Source organism: Cavia porcellus, unplaced genomic scaffold (assembly GCF_034190915.1).
Source record: "Cavia porcellus strain 051 isolate PalLab524CR breed Dunkin Hartley unplaced genomic scaffold, mCavPor4.1 scaffold_28, whole genome shotgun sequence".
In the NCBI taxonomy this organism is placed as follows: domain Eukaryota; kingdom Metazoa; phylum Chordata; class Mammalia; order Rodentia; family Caviidae; genus Cavia; species Cavia porcellus.
The window spans coordinates 51,384,249-51,399,755 of NW_026947511.1; the positions used below are offsets into that span (position 1 = coordinate 51,384,249).

General features: G+C 48.1%; 2 protein-coding genes across 13 annotated transcripts; one reads left to right on the top strand and one right to left on the bottom strand.

Annotated features, from left to right (window-relative positions):
- Positions 1-8,734: 8,734 nt before the first annotated feature.
- CUNH6orf47 (chromosome unknown C6orf47 homolog) lies at positions 8,735-11,042 on the top strand. Its single transcript, XM_005005477.4, has one exon. It carries the CDS (start codon positions 9,498-9,500, stop codon positions 10,374-10,376), a length of 879 nt encoding a protein of 292 aa, XP_005005534.1. The 5' UTR covers positions 8,735-9,497; the 3' UTR covers positions 10,377-11,042.
- Positions 10,589-15,359, bottom strand: Apom (apolipoprotein M). 12 transcript variants are annotated; one of them, XM_063239224.1, is made up of 7 exons: positions 14,640-15,359; positions 13,660-13,810; positions 12,323-12,477; positions 12,047-12,120; positions 11,850-11,948; positions 11,395-11,705; positions 10,589-11,269 (listed from the first exon to the last, which is right to left on the bottom strand). In XM_063239224.1, exons 3-7 carry the CDS (start codon positions 12,373-12,375, stop codon positions 10,985-10,987), a joined length of 822 nt encoding a protein of 273 aa, XP_063095294.1. In that variant the 5' UTR covers positions 12,376-12,477; positions 13,660-13,810; positions 14,640-15,359; the 3' UTR covers positions 10,589-10,984. The 12 variants fall into 12 exon arrangements, with proteins under 12 accessions (XP_063095294.1, XP_063095290.1, XP_063095291.1 ...); XM_063239220.1 differs by lacking the exons at positions 13,660-13,810; positions 14,640-15,359 and adding an exon at positions 12,818-13,588 and having other exon boundaries at positions 11,395-11,522; positions 11,607-11,705; XM_063239221.1 differs by lacking the exons at positions 13,660-13,810; positions 14,640-15,359 and adding an exon at positions 12,818-13,585 and having other exon boundaries at positions 11,395-11,453; positions 11,607-11,705.
- Positions 15,360-15,507: the final 148 nt, after the last annotated feature.

The following is a 15,507-nucleotide window of genomic DNA, read 5'->3' on the forward strand; positions in this document are numbered from 1 at the left end:
GGCTGGGGATTTAGCTCAGCGGCATAAGCACCTGCCTTGCAAGCAGGAGGTCGTGAGTTCAATCCCCAGTACCGATAAAAGAAAAAAGAAAGACATGGCTAGTGACTCTAGAGAAGATGCAAATAAAAAAAAAATTGAGCTTAGGAAAATGATGGAAACCATGACCATCCAACATAGCAAAGAAATGAAATCCATTAAAAAGATTCATACAGATATCCAGGAGATTAAAAATTTCATCAAAAGTATATGTAGCAGAATCAACCAATGTAGGGACAGAGTATCAGGTATAGGAGACAGGGTTATGGTTAGTGATCATGAAAAAAAAGATTACTAGGGCTGGGGATTTAGCTCAGCAGCTTAAGCGCCTGCTTGGCAAGCCTAAGGTTGTGAGGCAATCCCCAGTACCAAAAAAAGAAAAGAAAAGAAAAGAAAGATTACTTAAAAATAGCAAGGGATCACGAAAAATCAACCCAAGAGCTGCTAGATAATGCAAAGAAGAATAACAAGATTGATCAGAGTAGGGCGCTGGGGATTTAGTTCAGTGGTATAAGCACTTGCCTGGCAAGTGCAAGGTCATTTTGTTGGATCCTCAGTACTAAAATTAAAAAAAAAAAAAAAGATTGATCAGCATAAATGAAAAAGCAAGATATAACAAGGACATAAAAAAAAGCTGTTCACAGAATTAATGGCAGAAAACTTCCCAAGCGTGAAAAGAGAATTTGACATACAGATAAGTGTAGCATATAGAACTCTAGCCATGATTTTTTAAAAAAAATTATTCCAAGAAATATAATAGTCAAGATTCCGAAACTCAACACAAGAACAAAATATGAAACGCTGTTAGGGGCTGGGGATTTAGCTCAGCGGCATAAGCACCTGCCTTGCAAGCAGGCAGTCATGAGTTGGATCCCTGGTACTGATAAAAACGAAAAAGACAAAAAAAAAAATATGAAAAGCTGTTAGAGAAAAACAAATCATCTATAAAGGAAAGTCAGGCCATAATCACAGTCAACTTCTCAATGCAAATCCTCAAGTCAAGAAAAGCTTGGAGTTAAGCATTTCAAAGAAAAACTTCCAACCCAGATTGTTGTATCCCGCAAAACTGTCTTTCAAAATTGGCAGAGAAATAAGATACTTCCATGACAAAGAACACCTGAAGAAATTCATTACCATCAAACTAGCACTCTGAAATATGGTGGTGAACATTCTAGAAAAATACCTAGGGGCTGGAGATTTAGCTCAGCGGCATAAGCGCCCGCCTTGCAAGCAGGCAGTCGTGAGTTCGATCCCCGGTACCGATAAAAAGGAAAAAGACAAAAAAGAAAAAAAAAAAAAAAATAGAAAAATACCTAGGACTAAAACTCCATGAAACCCAACAGAATGAATCCACAGGCAAGGGAAGCAATTAAACAAGGGGACGGGGGAAAGGGAATCAACAACAGGTAAACAATGTTTTGTTTTGTTTTTTTTGTCTTTTTCTTTTTTATCAGTACCAGGGATCGAACTCACGACTGCCTGCTTGCAAGGCAGGCGCTTATGCCGCTGAGCTAAACCCTCAGCCCCATCAACAGGTAAACAATGTGACAAGAGTAAATCAACGCATATGGGCTATGGCCATCAAAGATCTCAATTCACCAATCAAAAGAAACAGACTGGGGGCTGGGGATTTAGCTCAGCGGCATAAGTGCCTGCCATGCAAGCAGGCGGTCGTAAGTTGGATCCCTGGTACCTATAAAAAGGAAAAAGACAAAAAAAAGAAAAAAGAAAAAAAGAAACAGACTGGCAGAATAGAAGCATTACTTTGAGCCAGGCATGGTGGCTCATGCCTGTTATCCCAGCACTCGGGAGGCTGAGGCAGGAGGCTCATTGTGAGTTCAAGACCAGCCTGGCTACAAAGTGAGCTCAAGGCCAGCCTGAACTGCATAGAGAGACCCTGTTTCAAAAAGACAAAAAAAAAAAAAAAAAAAAAAAAGGGGGGACTGGGGATTTAGCTCAGCAGCATAAGCGCCTGCCTTGCAAGTGTGTGGTGGTGAGTTCGATCCCCAGTGCTGATAAAAAAGAAAAAGAAAAAAAAAATGGCTCAAGAAGCAAGATCCAATAATATGCTGCAGATAAGAAATACATTTAATTAAAAATTCATAGACCAAAGAAGGTTGCTACGTCCTTGTAAAGGGAATAATTTAAGAGGAAGAGAATTATATATGCACGAAATGCCACCACATCCAACTGTATAAAGTAAATATTAATGGATATGAAAAATCAAATACTGGTACAATTGTAATGGGAGACCTTAATATCCTGCTGTCAAATAGATCAACTAGGCAAAAAGTCAACAAATAACCAGGCTTTTGAACAAATAGAAGATATCTACTAAGTTTTCTTCCCCACATTAAGATACACGTTCTTTTCAGCTGCACATGTTATACTCTCTAAAAGAGGCCACGTACTATGTCATAGAACATGCTTAAGTAAATGCAGAGGAATTGAAATTATCCCATGATTATTGTCAGACCATAGTGCAGTAAAATTGGGAAAAATGGCAAAAGAAACAAGAACTTCATAAACACAGGGAAATTAAACTACCCTCCTGAACAACAGGTGAAATTAAGAAATTAGTTTCTACAATTAAATGATAACACCAATGTAACATTCTGGGGTTTATGAAATGAAAATAGTCCTATGAGAGAAATTTATAGCAGTGAATTCCCATATCAAAGAACAGAGTGAGCTCAAACAACCTAATGGTGAACCTCAAACTTACAGAAAGAGAAAAGCAAGTGAAGTCCAAAGCTTATATGAGGGAGGAAATTATAAATATCAAAAGAGAGGGCTGGGGGTTTAGCCCAGCAGCATAAGTGCTGGCCTGGCAAGTGTGAGGTTGTGAGTTCAATCCGTGGTACCAAAATAAATAAATAAATAATACTAAATTACAAACCATTAGCCAACCTTATCAGTAAAAGGAAATTCAAATCCATGCAAGTAAGAAAAAAAGATGAAAGGTAGGGGGGAGGGGAAGCACACACCTGTAGTCCCAGCTCTCAGGAGGCTGAGGCAAGAGAATCTCTGCAGGTTTGAAGCCAGCCTGGCCTACAAAGTGAGTTCAAATCCATCCTGAACTTCAAACCAAGACCTTGCTTCAAAAAAACAAAAAACAAACCGGGCATGGTGGCACAAGCCTGTAATCACAACACCTGGGAGGCTGAGGCAGGAGGATCCTTGGGAGTTTGAGACCAGCCTGGGCTACAAAATGAGCTCAAATCCAGCCAGAACTGTATAGCAAAACCCTGTCTCAAAAAGACAAAAAAACAAAACAAAAAGCTCGCACAAACAAAAGGATGAAATCAGATCCTGAAGCTATCCAGAAGATCATCAATACCTAATTCAAGAACCTGTATTCTAATAATAAGGAAAACACACAGAAGAAACGGACAGACTCCTAGGTACATATGAATTACCAAAGCTGAACCCAGAAGATACAGAAATTCAATTCTCCCCAGGTGTGAGAATTTTTATATCTTATATTCAGAACAAGAACCTATAATCTCAGCACTTGGGAGGCTGAGGCTGAGGTAGGTGGATTCCCATGAATTTGAGGCCAGCCTGTACTACAGTTCAAGGTCATCCTGAATGAGACCCTGACACACACACACACACACACACAGAGAGCCCTTTGGAGGACACAGCAGATCTGAGAAATACAAATAAACTTCTTAAAGTATTACATGTAGCAGGTGCTTAGTACAGGACTAATGTGGATCCATAATGTTGAAGATGTCAGTCTGAGATAACGTGTCTCACAGAGGTGTGTGCTACCTGATATTGTCGTATATGAGAGATATACATGATCTCTATTGTAATTTATTTTGGACCACAGTTTCAGAAGTTTCAATCTTGGGGCTGGGTATTTAGCTCAGCGGAATAAGCGCCTGCCTTGCAAGCAGGCAGTCATGAGTTCGATCCCTGGTACCGATAAAAGGAAAAAAGACAAAAAAAAAAAAAAGAGAGAGAAAACAGAAGTTTCAATCCATGGCCACCTGTCTCCAAGACAGAAATATGGCAAAAGGGCACAGCAGAGGGAGGCGGCTCCCTCATTACTTCTTGATGAGGCCAGGAACAGAAAGAGCAGAGAGTGAGAAACGCAAAGGCTCCCAGTGATCCACTTCCACCCGGCCTCCACCTCTTAATAGCGTGTTCTGTGAGCTCATCAACGTATTAATGTGATGAGCATAGTTCCACATGAGCCAGTCAACTTCTAGAGGCCCTCCAAATGAGCAAATGAGAATTTGAGGGATATTTAGGATTTAAATCTTTATACGCTCTAATTTCTGCTAATTTTGGTTTTGGTTTGCTCTTGCTTTTCTAAGTCACTGAACTATATCATTAGGTTGTTTATTTGATTATTCACTTATTTGCTTTAGGTTTCCATTTGTTACTTTTTCATGTGGGTACTTGTCATGGCCTGTGTTTAAATGTCTGGCCAAAGGCTTTGTATGGTCATAGGTGGGACTTTTTCAGAGGTTGCCGGATCTAGAGTGTGTGACTGATTCATAGTACAGGGCTAGGCTCAAGGGCAGTAGGATTAATGGGGAGAGTGCCACCCACCCAAGGTAGCCTAGATAAGATAAAAGGGGCAAAAAGACACTGTTGAGGTCCCCTACTTACTTTGCTACCTTCTGCCCACCGTGAACTGTTTCCCCCTCTATGATGCCTGTCTCACCCAACCTTGGAGCCAGCCAACTATGGGCTGAAATTTCTACACACTGTAAACTAAATAAACCTTTTCCTCTTTGACTTTGGGTGTTGGGTATTTTTGTCTCAGCAATGAGAGAAAAGTAACCAATACAATACTTACTGCTAAGCCAGGTATGCTGAGCCAGGCATGATGGCACACGCCTGTTAGCCCTTGGGAAGGTACTTGGAAGGCTGAGGCAGGAGGACAGTTGCAGGTTCAAGACCAGCCTGGGTTACAAAATGAACTTAAGGCTAACCTGAACTGCATAGTGAGACCCTGTCTCAAAAAGACCAAAAAGGGCCAGGGATATAGCTCAGTGGCATAAGCACCTGAGTTTGATTCCTGGTACTCCCTCCAAAAAAAAAAGCAAAAAAATACTTATTGCTATAAACTTCCAGGTTAGTACTAAAAATCTATATCCCTAAGTTTTGGTATGTTCTGTTACCATGTTTAAAAATTTTGCTGATTTCTTCAAAATCCATTTTCATTCAAAGTTGTTTGGTCTCTGAGTTTCATCTGTGTAATTGAAATTTTTATTTTTATTGACTTCTAGCTTTATTATACTGTGATTAGAAAATAGGGCATGTTTAAAAAAAGAAAATAGAGGATGTGATTCCAATTTTTTATATTTGTTGAGACTTGTTTTATGGCCTACTATTTGATCTGTTCTAGAGAAATCATGTTAATGTAAAAAATGTATATTCCACAGCTGTTGGATGGAATATTCTGTAAATGTCTGTTTAAAACTATATGATGTGTACTACAGCTAAACTTTATTTATTTATGGTCTTTTTTGAGACATGGTCTCGCTATGTAGTTCAGGCTGCTCTTGAGCTTACTGTGTTGCCCAGGACGGTCTCAAATTTGCAATGATCCTCCTCTGCCTTAGCTTCCCGAGTTCTGGGATTACAGGCATGCACTATCATGCCTGTTTTACAGTTAAGTTTTAACTTCTTAATTTATTTATTTATTTTGTAGTACTGGGAATGAATCCAAGGTCTTTGCACTGAGTTACATCACCAGTCTTTTTTAATTTTTTATTTTCAGACAGGGTCTCACTAAGTTGTCCAGGCTGGCTTTGAATTTTCTATCCTCCTGCCTCCGCTTTGAAAAGTGCTAGGACTATAGACATAGGTCACTGCACGTGACTTTGATGTTTCTTGGTTGACTTTTTATTTGGATGATCTATGCAAACCAAAAGGGATGTTCAAATCCTCCATGATTACTGGGGGAGTCTGTCTCTCCGTTTAGGTCTAATAGTGGGCTTTTAAATAAAATTGGGTTCTCCAAGATTAGAAGCACATAGATTTGCAGTTGTTATATCTTCTTGTTGAGCTGATCTTTTGATCAATATGGTGACTGTGCTGGTTACTTCTGTTGCTGAGACAAAATACCCAATGCCCAGAATTAAGGAAGGAATGGTTTATTTAGCTCACAGTTTGTAGAGTTTTCAGTCCATGATTAGCTGGCTCCAAGGTGGCATGCCCCATGGCAGAACATTTTGAATATTCTTTGCTTTTTTATTTTCTTTTGTTCATCTTGATGATTTGATGTTTCATGTATTGGTAATATTAATTCTTTTCTATTTCATGTGTCTACTCTTCTAACACATTTATAATTTCATGAGAGTAATTATCTCTTTTCCTCCTCTTCTTCGCCTTCTCCTTCTTCTTCTTGTACCAGGGATCAAACTCACAACCTCATGCTTGCGAGGCAGGTGCGTATGCCACTGAGTTAAATCCCCAGCCCTTTTCTTGTTCTGGATATAGAAATTCCCTTAGCATCTTTTGTAAGGCTAGTCTGGCTGCCAAAAAATGGACCAGAGGATCAGTGGAACAGAAGATTCAGAAACACCTCCAAACACACTCAGCCACCTTATCTTTTTTGTTTGTTTTTATTTTTTATTTTTTTGTACTAGGGATCCAACTTGCAACCTCGTGCTTGCCACACAGGTGCTTATGCCACTAAGCTAAATCCCTAACCCCATATTTTTATTTTTTTTGAGAGGGTCCTGTTACATAGTCCAGGCTGGTCTCGAACTCACAGCAGTTCTGCCTCAGCTTTCCAACTGGTGGGATTACAAACATGTACCACCAAGGCCGGCAGCCACCTTATCCCTGACAAAGGAGCCAAACAACTTCACTGGAAGAAAGAAAATGGCTTTCTACAGCTGAAGATTAAAAGTATACCTGTATCGGGGGCTGGGGATTTAGCTCAGCGGCATAAACTCCTGCCTTGCAAGCGGGCAGTCGTGAGTTCGATCCCCGGGACCGATAAAAAGGAAAAACAAAACAACAACAACAACAAAAAAGTATACCTGTATCTTTTACCATGCACTAAACTAAAATTGAAATGGATCAAAGATTTAAATATTAAGACAGAAATATTAAATCTGCTGGAAGATCGATGAGGTAAAACTGGTGAAGACGCTGGTGTGGGGAGAGACTTTCTGAACAAAACCCTGATTGCACAGGAAATCAGACTCAACACAGAGCTGGAATCTCATCTTATTAAAAAGCTTTTGCATAGCAAGAGAAGCCAGCAGAATGAAGAGATAACCCAGACAGTGGGAAAATTTTTTTGCCAGCTCTTCCTCAAAGCACAACTATCTAGAATATATAAAGAATTCAAGCCGGAGAGTTAGCTTAGTGGCATAAGCACTGGCCTGGCAAGTGCAAGGTCATGAGTTTGATCTCCGGTACAAAAAAGAAGAAGGAGAAGAGAAAGAAGAAGAAGGAGGAGGAGGTTTTCTCTCCTTCTGTGAGGTTCTGTTAATAGCATGTGGGAATTGCATTAAATATGTGAAACACTTAAAAAAACAATTCAAAAAAAATACCCGCATGTGGTGGCTCACACCTGTAATCCCAGCACTCAGGAGGCTGAGGCAGGAGAAAGTTGCAAGTTGGAGACCAGCCTGGGGCTACAAAGTGAGCCCAAGGCCAGCCTGAACTGCATAGAGAGACCCTGCTTCAAAAATACAAAAACAAAACAAAACAAAACAAAACAAAAAAAGCCTCCCAAATTTAAAGACCCAGTCCAAAAATGACCATCTGAAATGGATACACACTTTTCAGATGTAGGAACAGCAAATAAGCACATGAAAAAATGTTCACCATCACTGGGCATCAAGAAATGCAAATTAATGCTGAAGTTCCATCTCACTCCAGAAAGAATGGCTATTCTCAAGAAATCAAGCCTGGTATGGTGGCACATGCCTGTAATCCTGACCTTTGGGAGGCTGAAGCAGGGGGATCACTGTGAGGTTGGCCAGGGTTGTATAGTAAATTAAAGGCCAGCCTCACATAGTGAGACTCTATCTCAAAAAACAAAAACAAAACAAATACAAAACAGAGTGCTCGCTTCAGAGCACATATACTAAAAAAAATTAAAACGAGTATTTTGATGCATGCTCTTAGGGATAGTCAAGGAAAGCCCCTACCACGAGAAGGCCTAAAGTTAACTATCCTAGGTGCTGCTTAGGTTTGGGTCATAACTCATATACTTCCAGTCCAAGCTTTACTTTTCGTTTTGAGACAGGGTCTGTGTAGTTCAGGTTGGCCTCGAACTCAGTCCTCCTCTGGCTAAGTCCAAATTCTTCATTTCACTACTGAAGCGCCTGCGGGCAGGGAAACATCCTGCAGGCCCACAAGCCTCAACCCTATGCCCCGTTGCTGGCCGCGCTCAGCCGGGTGCCGGGCCCAGGAGGAGCTCGTAGAGCCCGGGCCCTGACGGGTGGGCAAAGCATCGCTGCTGGGTCCCCGGCTTGTAGCATCATTTTCCTTTCTATAAGGCCTGCCTTGAAGTCACAGGCGAGCAGTGAAGGGGGATGTGCAGAGACCCCAGGACAGGGGAAGGCGGGGTTAGAGAGGCCGCGGGGTCCCTGGGAGGGGTGGGGGTGGGACACAGATGCAGAAGACTCGGCCCAGGCGCTACCCCATAGGCTCCACGGAAGGGGGCGGGCGCTCAGCAGGCCCCGCCCCAGCTGCGGCTCCGCCCCTCCCCTCCCGCCGATGCAGCTGCTTCCGGGCTCGGCGGCTCCGGGCGCCTCCGCGAGGCCGGGCCGCAGCGCTGGGTCTGTGGCGGTGGAGCGGAGAAGCAGAACGCCCGGGCGCGTCGGCCCGTGCTGCGCTCGGAGGCTGGGATCTCTAAGGACATCTCCGTCTTGACCTTGAGGACGCGGCTTATTTGCTGCGCCTTCACGGCCGCGGGGGTGGGCCACGTTGTGGGAATCGTTGCCCCTAAATCGAAAGAGGTACGCCACAGGCTAGGGAGAGCTGGACTCCTTCATCCGTCTCCGCAGAGACTTCCTGTTCCGTGAGCTGCCGGGGGCGGCGGTGTAGGGCTCCTTGGCTCCAGGAGGAGCGAAGGACCCCGGCCGCCTAGCGACCTCCTTGATGGAGCACCTCCTCCGCACCGGTTTCTGGGGCACCTTGGGGCGTGGCCTTGGTGAGTGAAACTTGGGGTGCTGCCCGCTGGGAAAGAAATCCGGAATTAGAGGATTCTGTGGGGGTGACCCAGGCCTGGTGAGGCCCTGAGACTGAAGTCTGCGGGTGGCGTTTCTTTTTTACCCCGAACTGAAAAGAAGCTAAGCCACGCTGGACGCTGCATGACCGTCCGGGGAAATGGGGGGCCCTTTATGAATTCGGAGTAGGCGGCATCACCAATTACCTGTTGTAAACCTGAGCAGAGTCTGCCTTCCAAAGGGGGCCCGTGAAGGGTCCAAAAGTGGTCCTGAACCTGGGGGCGCTCCTCGCACACCCCAGCAATGTTCCTGCGACGGCTTGGTGGCTGGCTCCCTCGCCCGTGGGGCCGCCGGAAAGCAACACGGCCTGCCGCGCCTGCCCCCGAACCCAGATGGGTGGATAGCTCCCCTGAGAATTCGGGCAGCGACTGGGACAGTGCCCCAGAATCCATGGGAGATGTGGGAACTCCCAAGACTAAGGACTCGGGGACACTGAGGAGCTCCAGGGCCGCTCCGCAGCCAAGCAGGGAGCCCCAAGTTGAGCAGTCCGGGAGCAGGAGAGTGGATTCCCCCAAATGGGACCATACTCCGGGGGGCACTCAAGAGTCCGGGCTACTGGAAGCCAGAGGAGCCAGTCCAACACCTGGACGGGACCCTGTGGACTCAGGGGGCACCACGAGACCCACTGCTGCCCCTGAAGGGGGACTGGGTGTCCTTGGGCCAGAGGCCTCAGTGGAGAAACCTGGCCGACGCCAGAAGCTGCTGGGCTGGCTGCGAGGGGAACCAGGGGCTCCCCCAGGGGACCCCGAGGAGCGTCTGCAGATCTCCACCAACCTGACGCTGCACCTGCTGGAGTTGCTGGCCTCAGCCCTGCTGGCTGTGTGTTCCCGGCCCCTGCGCCTGGCCTTGGACGCACTGGGGCTCCGGGGGCCTCTGGGCCTCTGGCTGCACGGGTTGCTGTCCTTCCTGGCTGCCCTGCACGGGCTCCACGCCGTGCTGAGTCTACTGACCGCCCACCCCCTGCACTTCGCCTGCCTCTTCGGCCTCCTGCAGGCCCTGGTGCTGGCTGTCAGCCTCCGGGAGCCTGGTGCGGGTGAAGCTGCCACTGACTGGGACGGCGAGGGGCTCCGGAGTGAGGGCCAGGAGCAGAGAGGAGAGCCAGGGAAGGGGCTGGGGCCATAGTGGGGGCAAGGAGGGAAGAAGCTAGTGTGGCCTTTAGGAGGAATGGTGCGTCTTGAGCACAGGGACCTCAGGGACGGGGAAGCAGCCCCAAGGAGCACCGCACAGGGCCTCTTCCTCCACAGGAGGGAACAGAGCTGTCAGCACCCTGACTGTGGATGGTGGGACATCGCCCTGGATTCACCAGCTGTTGTTACCCTTTGCTTTTATATTTCTTCCACCTATAGTTTTTTCCTTCACCTCTTTTTAAAAAGCCAAAAAAAAAAAAGTGTGATGGTGGAGCATAGAGAACAGAGGGTCCTTTCCAGAGAGAAGCAGGACCGAAAGCTCTGCAGGGAGAAAGTAGCTGGGAGCCCGCGGTGTCCCTGGGGGGTGGGGGGTCCCAGAACCTGGGCCACCTAGGCAGGAGTGGGGGCTTTGCTCGAAGTCAGGGTGTGAGGCTGGGGGATAGAGTCTGCACTGGACCCACGGAGCAGGATGCCTGCAGGGAAGATTGGGGCTCACTGGGGTCATGAGTGGGATGGTGTGGGCAGTACCGTGGAGGGCAGCTCAGAGGGCCGGACAGGCAGGGGGATGGAGCTTGGAGACTCCACGAGGGGTCAGGGGTTTGCTCACCCAGCAATAAATACCTGTGTCACACTAATCCCTAAATACACCACTACAATGTGAGCATTGTCCCACCAGTGTCCTTCCTGATGCCGTCCAGCAGAGGTCAGACGGTGGAGGGGCTGGGCAGAGTGGTGAAATGAAACCAGGAAGCAGGGCAAGGATGGGAGGTCATCTTTATTATCTGTGAGGGGGCTCTGGGTTTCCTCCCCTGGGCAGCTCGGCTGCCCTGTATCTCCTTCAAGCCACAGCTCAGGTTCCAGGTCGGTCGCTGGGCAGCTCACAGGCCTCTGTGAGGGGAGGGGAAGGAAAGAGAAGAGGCTCTAGCAGCCTAAGACCAAGGCAAGGCTGGTGGGAAGGGGGTGCTGTCCCGGTCAGACTCAGAAGCCTATCTTTTGAGGAGCCCATAGCCTGCCCTTGTCCCGTTGGGTGATATCACGGCTTTCAGCTGGGTTCCTCTGATGTCATCGTGGCCTGCAAGAAGTAGCAACGTCCCCTCGGCTGCTCTGATGATGTCACCTGGGCCATGTACTCGGGCTGGCTCTGGTTGGATCACATGAGCCTCCCATCCGGCACCTGCCCAATGCCTGGTGGGACCGGGTCTCCTGGGAAACTTTAACCCCTCACCTTGATTCCTGGGAATCAGTAAGAAGGCTCTGGAGTCCAGGCAGGAGGTCAGGGACCGGAATTCCTCCACACACTTCTCCGGAGGGTATGGGGAACGATCTGGAAGGGCAAGGGCAGCCAGGCTGGGCAGAGCCCATTTCTCAGCACCACACCCTGGGGGTCTTCATGGAGGACAGCAGAGGGCCCAGAGAAATGGCCCCATCTACACTGGTCCTCTGCACTGCCTGCCCTGCATCTACTCACTGTAGAGGAGGAAGCGCTGGTAGCCCTGGCCTGTCTCTTTCAGCATGATACCACGGGGGCATGAGCTGGCGAACAGCTCGGTCCTCATGTCAGGGCGACCTGTCAGGGTGCACCGAGTAGGGGAAGGTCCGTGAGGACAGAGGTGCGAGTTGAGTTGGTGAGGGGGCTGGGAAGAGTGAGAGCTGCTGGAACCCAACCTTCGGTGCTGAGATCTGTGCTCCCTTTGGTCAAGTGGTAGATCCATTTCCGGGGTACACAGAACCCATTTTTCCTGCGGTGGCAGGGGCCAGGAAAGAGGACTGAGTGTCACCACAATGACACAGCTCCCACCTCGCTTCATCGTAGTCCTTCCCTGCACCCAGCGCATGCCTGGTTCCCAGCTCCTAAGGGACAGGGCAACTGGCAGAGATACTGACCACAGTGGACTGAGAACGAGGGCCCGGGCTTTGGGCACCGGTGCCCCCAGCACTCACGTGCGGATGGTGGCGCTGAGCTGGAGCTGGGTTGGGGCGGAGCCTGCAGCCATGTTAAAGATGATGTTGTCCACAGACTCAAAGGTGGCCAGCTCCTCTTTGGTGGGTGCTGCCCCTGCGATGAAGTACCACTGGCCCAGGTGTGGCTCCGGGAACTGGATTGAGGAAGGAAGCAGAAGAGGGCCTCGGTGGGTGCACCAAAGGCTCCAGCCAACGGCAGCACTGCAGCAGCGGGCGAGACCTGGAGCAGAGGAGCTGCGCCCTCCCAGCCCACGGGCTCGGTTCCACGACAAGGACTCCTGAGCCGACTTTTCCCCTCGTCCATGCCAAGCCCACTTGGATAACACCGCATTGCCCCAGTTCGGCCACATTCCCATCCTGATAACCACGGCACGGGCCTTTTTCCTTCAATTCAGCATCCACACTCACTCCTCCCTTTCCCAGCACGGCTCCTGGTGGGTCTGGGGTGCCCACTCCCTGATCCTTAGCCTGTACCTCTTTCTCATCCACCCCCAGAGCTGTGATCGGAGGGTGCTCAGGGCACTGGTAGACAGAGTTGAGGAGAATGCCGCAGAGGTACAGCAGAGCAGCCCAGATTTGGTGGAACATCTTGGGGTTGGCAGAGCTGGTGCTCTGATGGTACCGCTGCTTCTCCTGCCGCGCTCAGTCCACTGTGCCTCCAGCCCCCTTGCCTCGACCCTTGACCCTTCCACCTGCTAATGAGTAACTTCAGCCTTGTTTTCTAGCTCAGGCCTGGATTACCTGCCATGCTGGGGCCCTCTTCTCCCTCTTCTGGATGGTCCCCTTCACAGTACCCACCCCCCACCCCCACCCCCCGGTATCTGGGGAGTTATACAGAGAGCTGAACCCTGTGAGTGAAGTCTGGGATCTTTGAACCCGGGTCCGAGCTGAGACCTGCTGTGTTGGGTAGTGTTGGAAAAAGTGGCTGAATTAGGTCTTTGATTCATTCATTCACTTAAACTGTTTTGGATCCCAGCTGTTTGCCAGAAAATGGATAATCCCTGCAGATGGGAAAACGACTAAGACACAGTACCTGACCTTGAAGAAGCCAGCAGAGGGGAAACTAGGTGTGTACACAAATCACTGTAATATAGTCCATACCCCGCCTTTTTTTGTGAGACATGGTATCACTGTTAGCCCAGGCTGGCCTTGAATCTGTGGCAGTCCTTTTGCCCCAGCCTTCTAGTGCTGGGATTACAGGCATGTGCCACCTTGCCTGCCCTGATAACCTGTTTCAAAACAGGTATGAACCAGTTAGGGGCATGGTGGACTTTTCTAAAGTTTGTGTTACTATAATTGGGAAACTATGTACCTACCTGGGAGCAGCTTGATGACACACCAGTGAGCGCATTTGCCCATGTATTACTTAGAAAGGGACAGCTGAGCTTAGTGCGTCTCAGTACTGTGTAGGCTGAGGCAGGAGGGTCACTGCAAGTGCAAGGCCAGCCTAAACTACGTGATGAGACCCTGTCAAATAAACAACAGAGGGTACATAATCTAATGATTAAAGAGGACAGACTGGTGTTAGGCAGAATTCACCAATCTCTGCATTCCTTGTCTGTAAAATGGGCAAATCATCAACCTCAGAGGATGCACTCAGGATAAAGCTGCAAATGGCATAATGCCATAATTAATAGCAATGTTTGCAAAGCACTTACTACGGTTTGGGGAGAGGAATAAATTCTTAATGATGGGAAGACTTGTCTAGAGGCAGTGCCAAGTGGATGGGAAAGTTAATGCCATGAGTCTCCCTTAATAGATTATTTATAAATCATCAGCTGCCACACACAAAGATTTGTCCTGAGAGAGAAGACTTGCTATCAGTTTGTGATTTAATTAAAACAAAGGCTGGGTCATGATATCAGCATACTATTTTATTTTGGGGGCAATGTTCAAATATTTGTTTATTTCTGGTGCTGGGGATGGAAGCCCAGACGTTGTCCACGGTAGGTAATCACTACCACTAAGCTAACACACCAGCCCTTGACTTTTTTTTTTTTAACAATAATTAAGTTCAACAATTTTGGGGTAGTAAAGAAGAAGAGTTTAATCCAAAGGTTGTAGGTCTAGTTGGTGGAAGGCTCAGTGTATTACGATTATGATGATGACGATAATGATGACTAGTGTTTTTTTGTTTTTTGAGATAGGGTCTCGCTATGCAGTTCAGGCTGGCCTTGAGCTCACCCAGGCTCGTCTCGAACTCGCAACTATCCTCCCACCTCAGCCTCCCACGTGCTGGGATTACAGGCATGAGCCACCACGCCGGGCCATGACTAGTGTCTTGAGATAGTCTCACCTTGTAGTTCAGGCTGACCTGGAACTTGCAGCAATCCTCCTGCCTCAGTCTCCCAAGTGTTGAGATCACAGGTGTTTGCCACCAAGGCCCGCCGGCTTTAAACTCAATGGCCTGGTACAAAGTAAGTGCTCACTGCACAGGTGTCTACTGCAACTCTTAACACTGACACCTTGGTATAAACATAAGGCAGGGGAGCGAGCAGAAAGGATGAAATCGTCCAGCCCTCCGAAATCCCTTCGGTGGGTTCTTCAAGTCTCGTGTCAAGGTCTTCAGACTTCTCCTGCAGATTCTGAGGCTTCTCCCCCTCAGCCCCTTTTTCCGTACCAAGCCTTTGAAATGTGCTACACTCCCAGCCGTGATCTAATTTTTCAAATAGAGTTTAACAAAGTCGCTCAACTTAGGTTTGAACTCGCGATCCTCCTGCCTCAGCCTCCTAGCCGGCAACCGCCTCGCTGCTTGCTGAAATTCCTCAAAAGCCGTGACATATTTAGCTCACGAAGCCCTCGAGCCTCCTCCAACTGGCCGCGGTCGGCTGACTTCCGGAGTGTGGGGCTGCGCGCGGCGACGCCGGGGGGCGCTCGAGGGCTTTAGGTGGCCAGGACAGTGCCACATGGAAGGCTCTGCCTGCCAAACCGTTAACGTAGATTAACGAGGGAGAGGCCTCGGTCTGAAGGTCAAAGCTCACACGATCGTCCGCGGTCTCTCTGGAGGCAGGCGTAGTCTCTCACGGTATTGGTTTATTTTCTTTAGGCATTTAGAGTAGCCACCTGCACTTATCGCTCCTGCGCGCCGCACAGGCGAGTGCACAGAGCCAATGGGGACATGGGGCGGTGCTTTAGTGTGTACGCATGCGTCCTGAGACTCACGC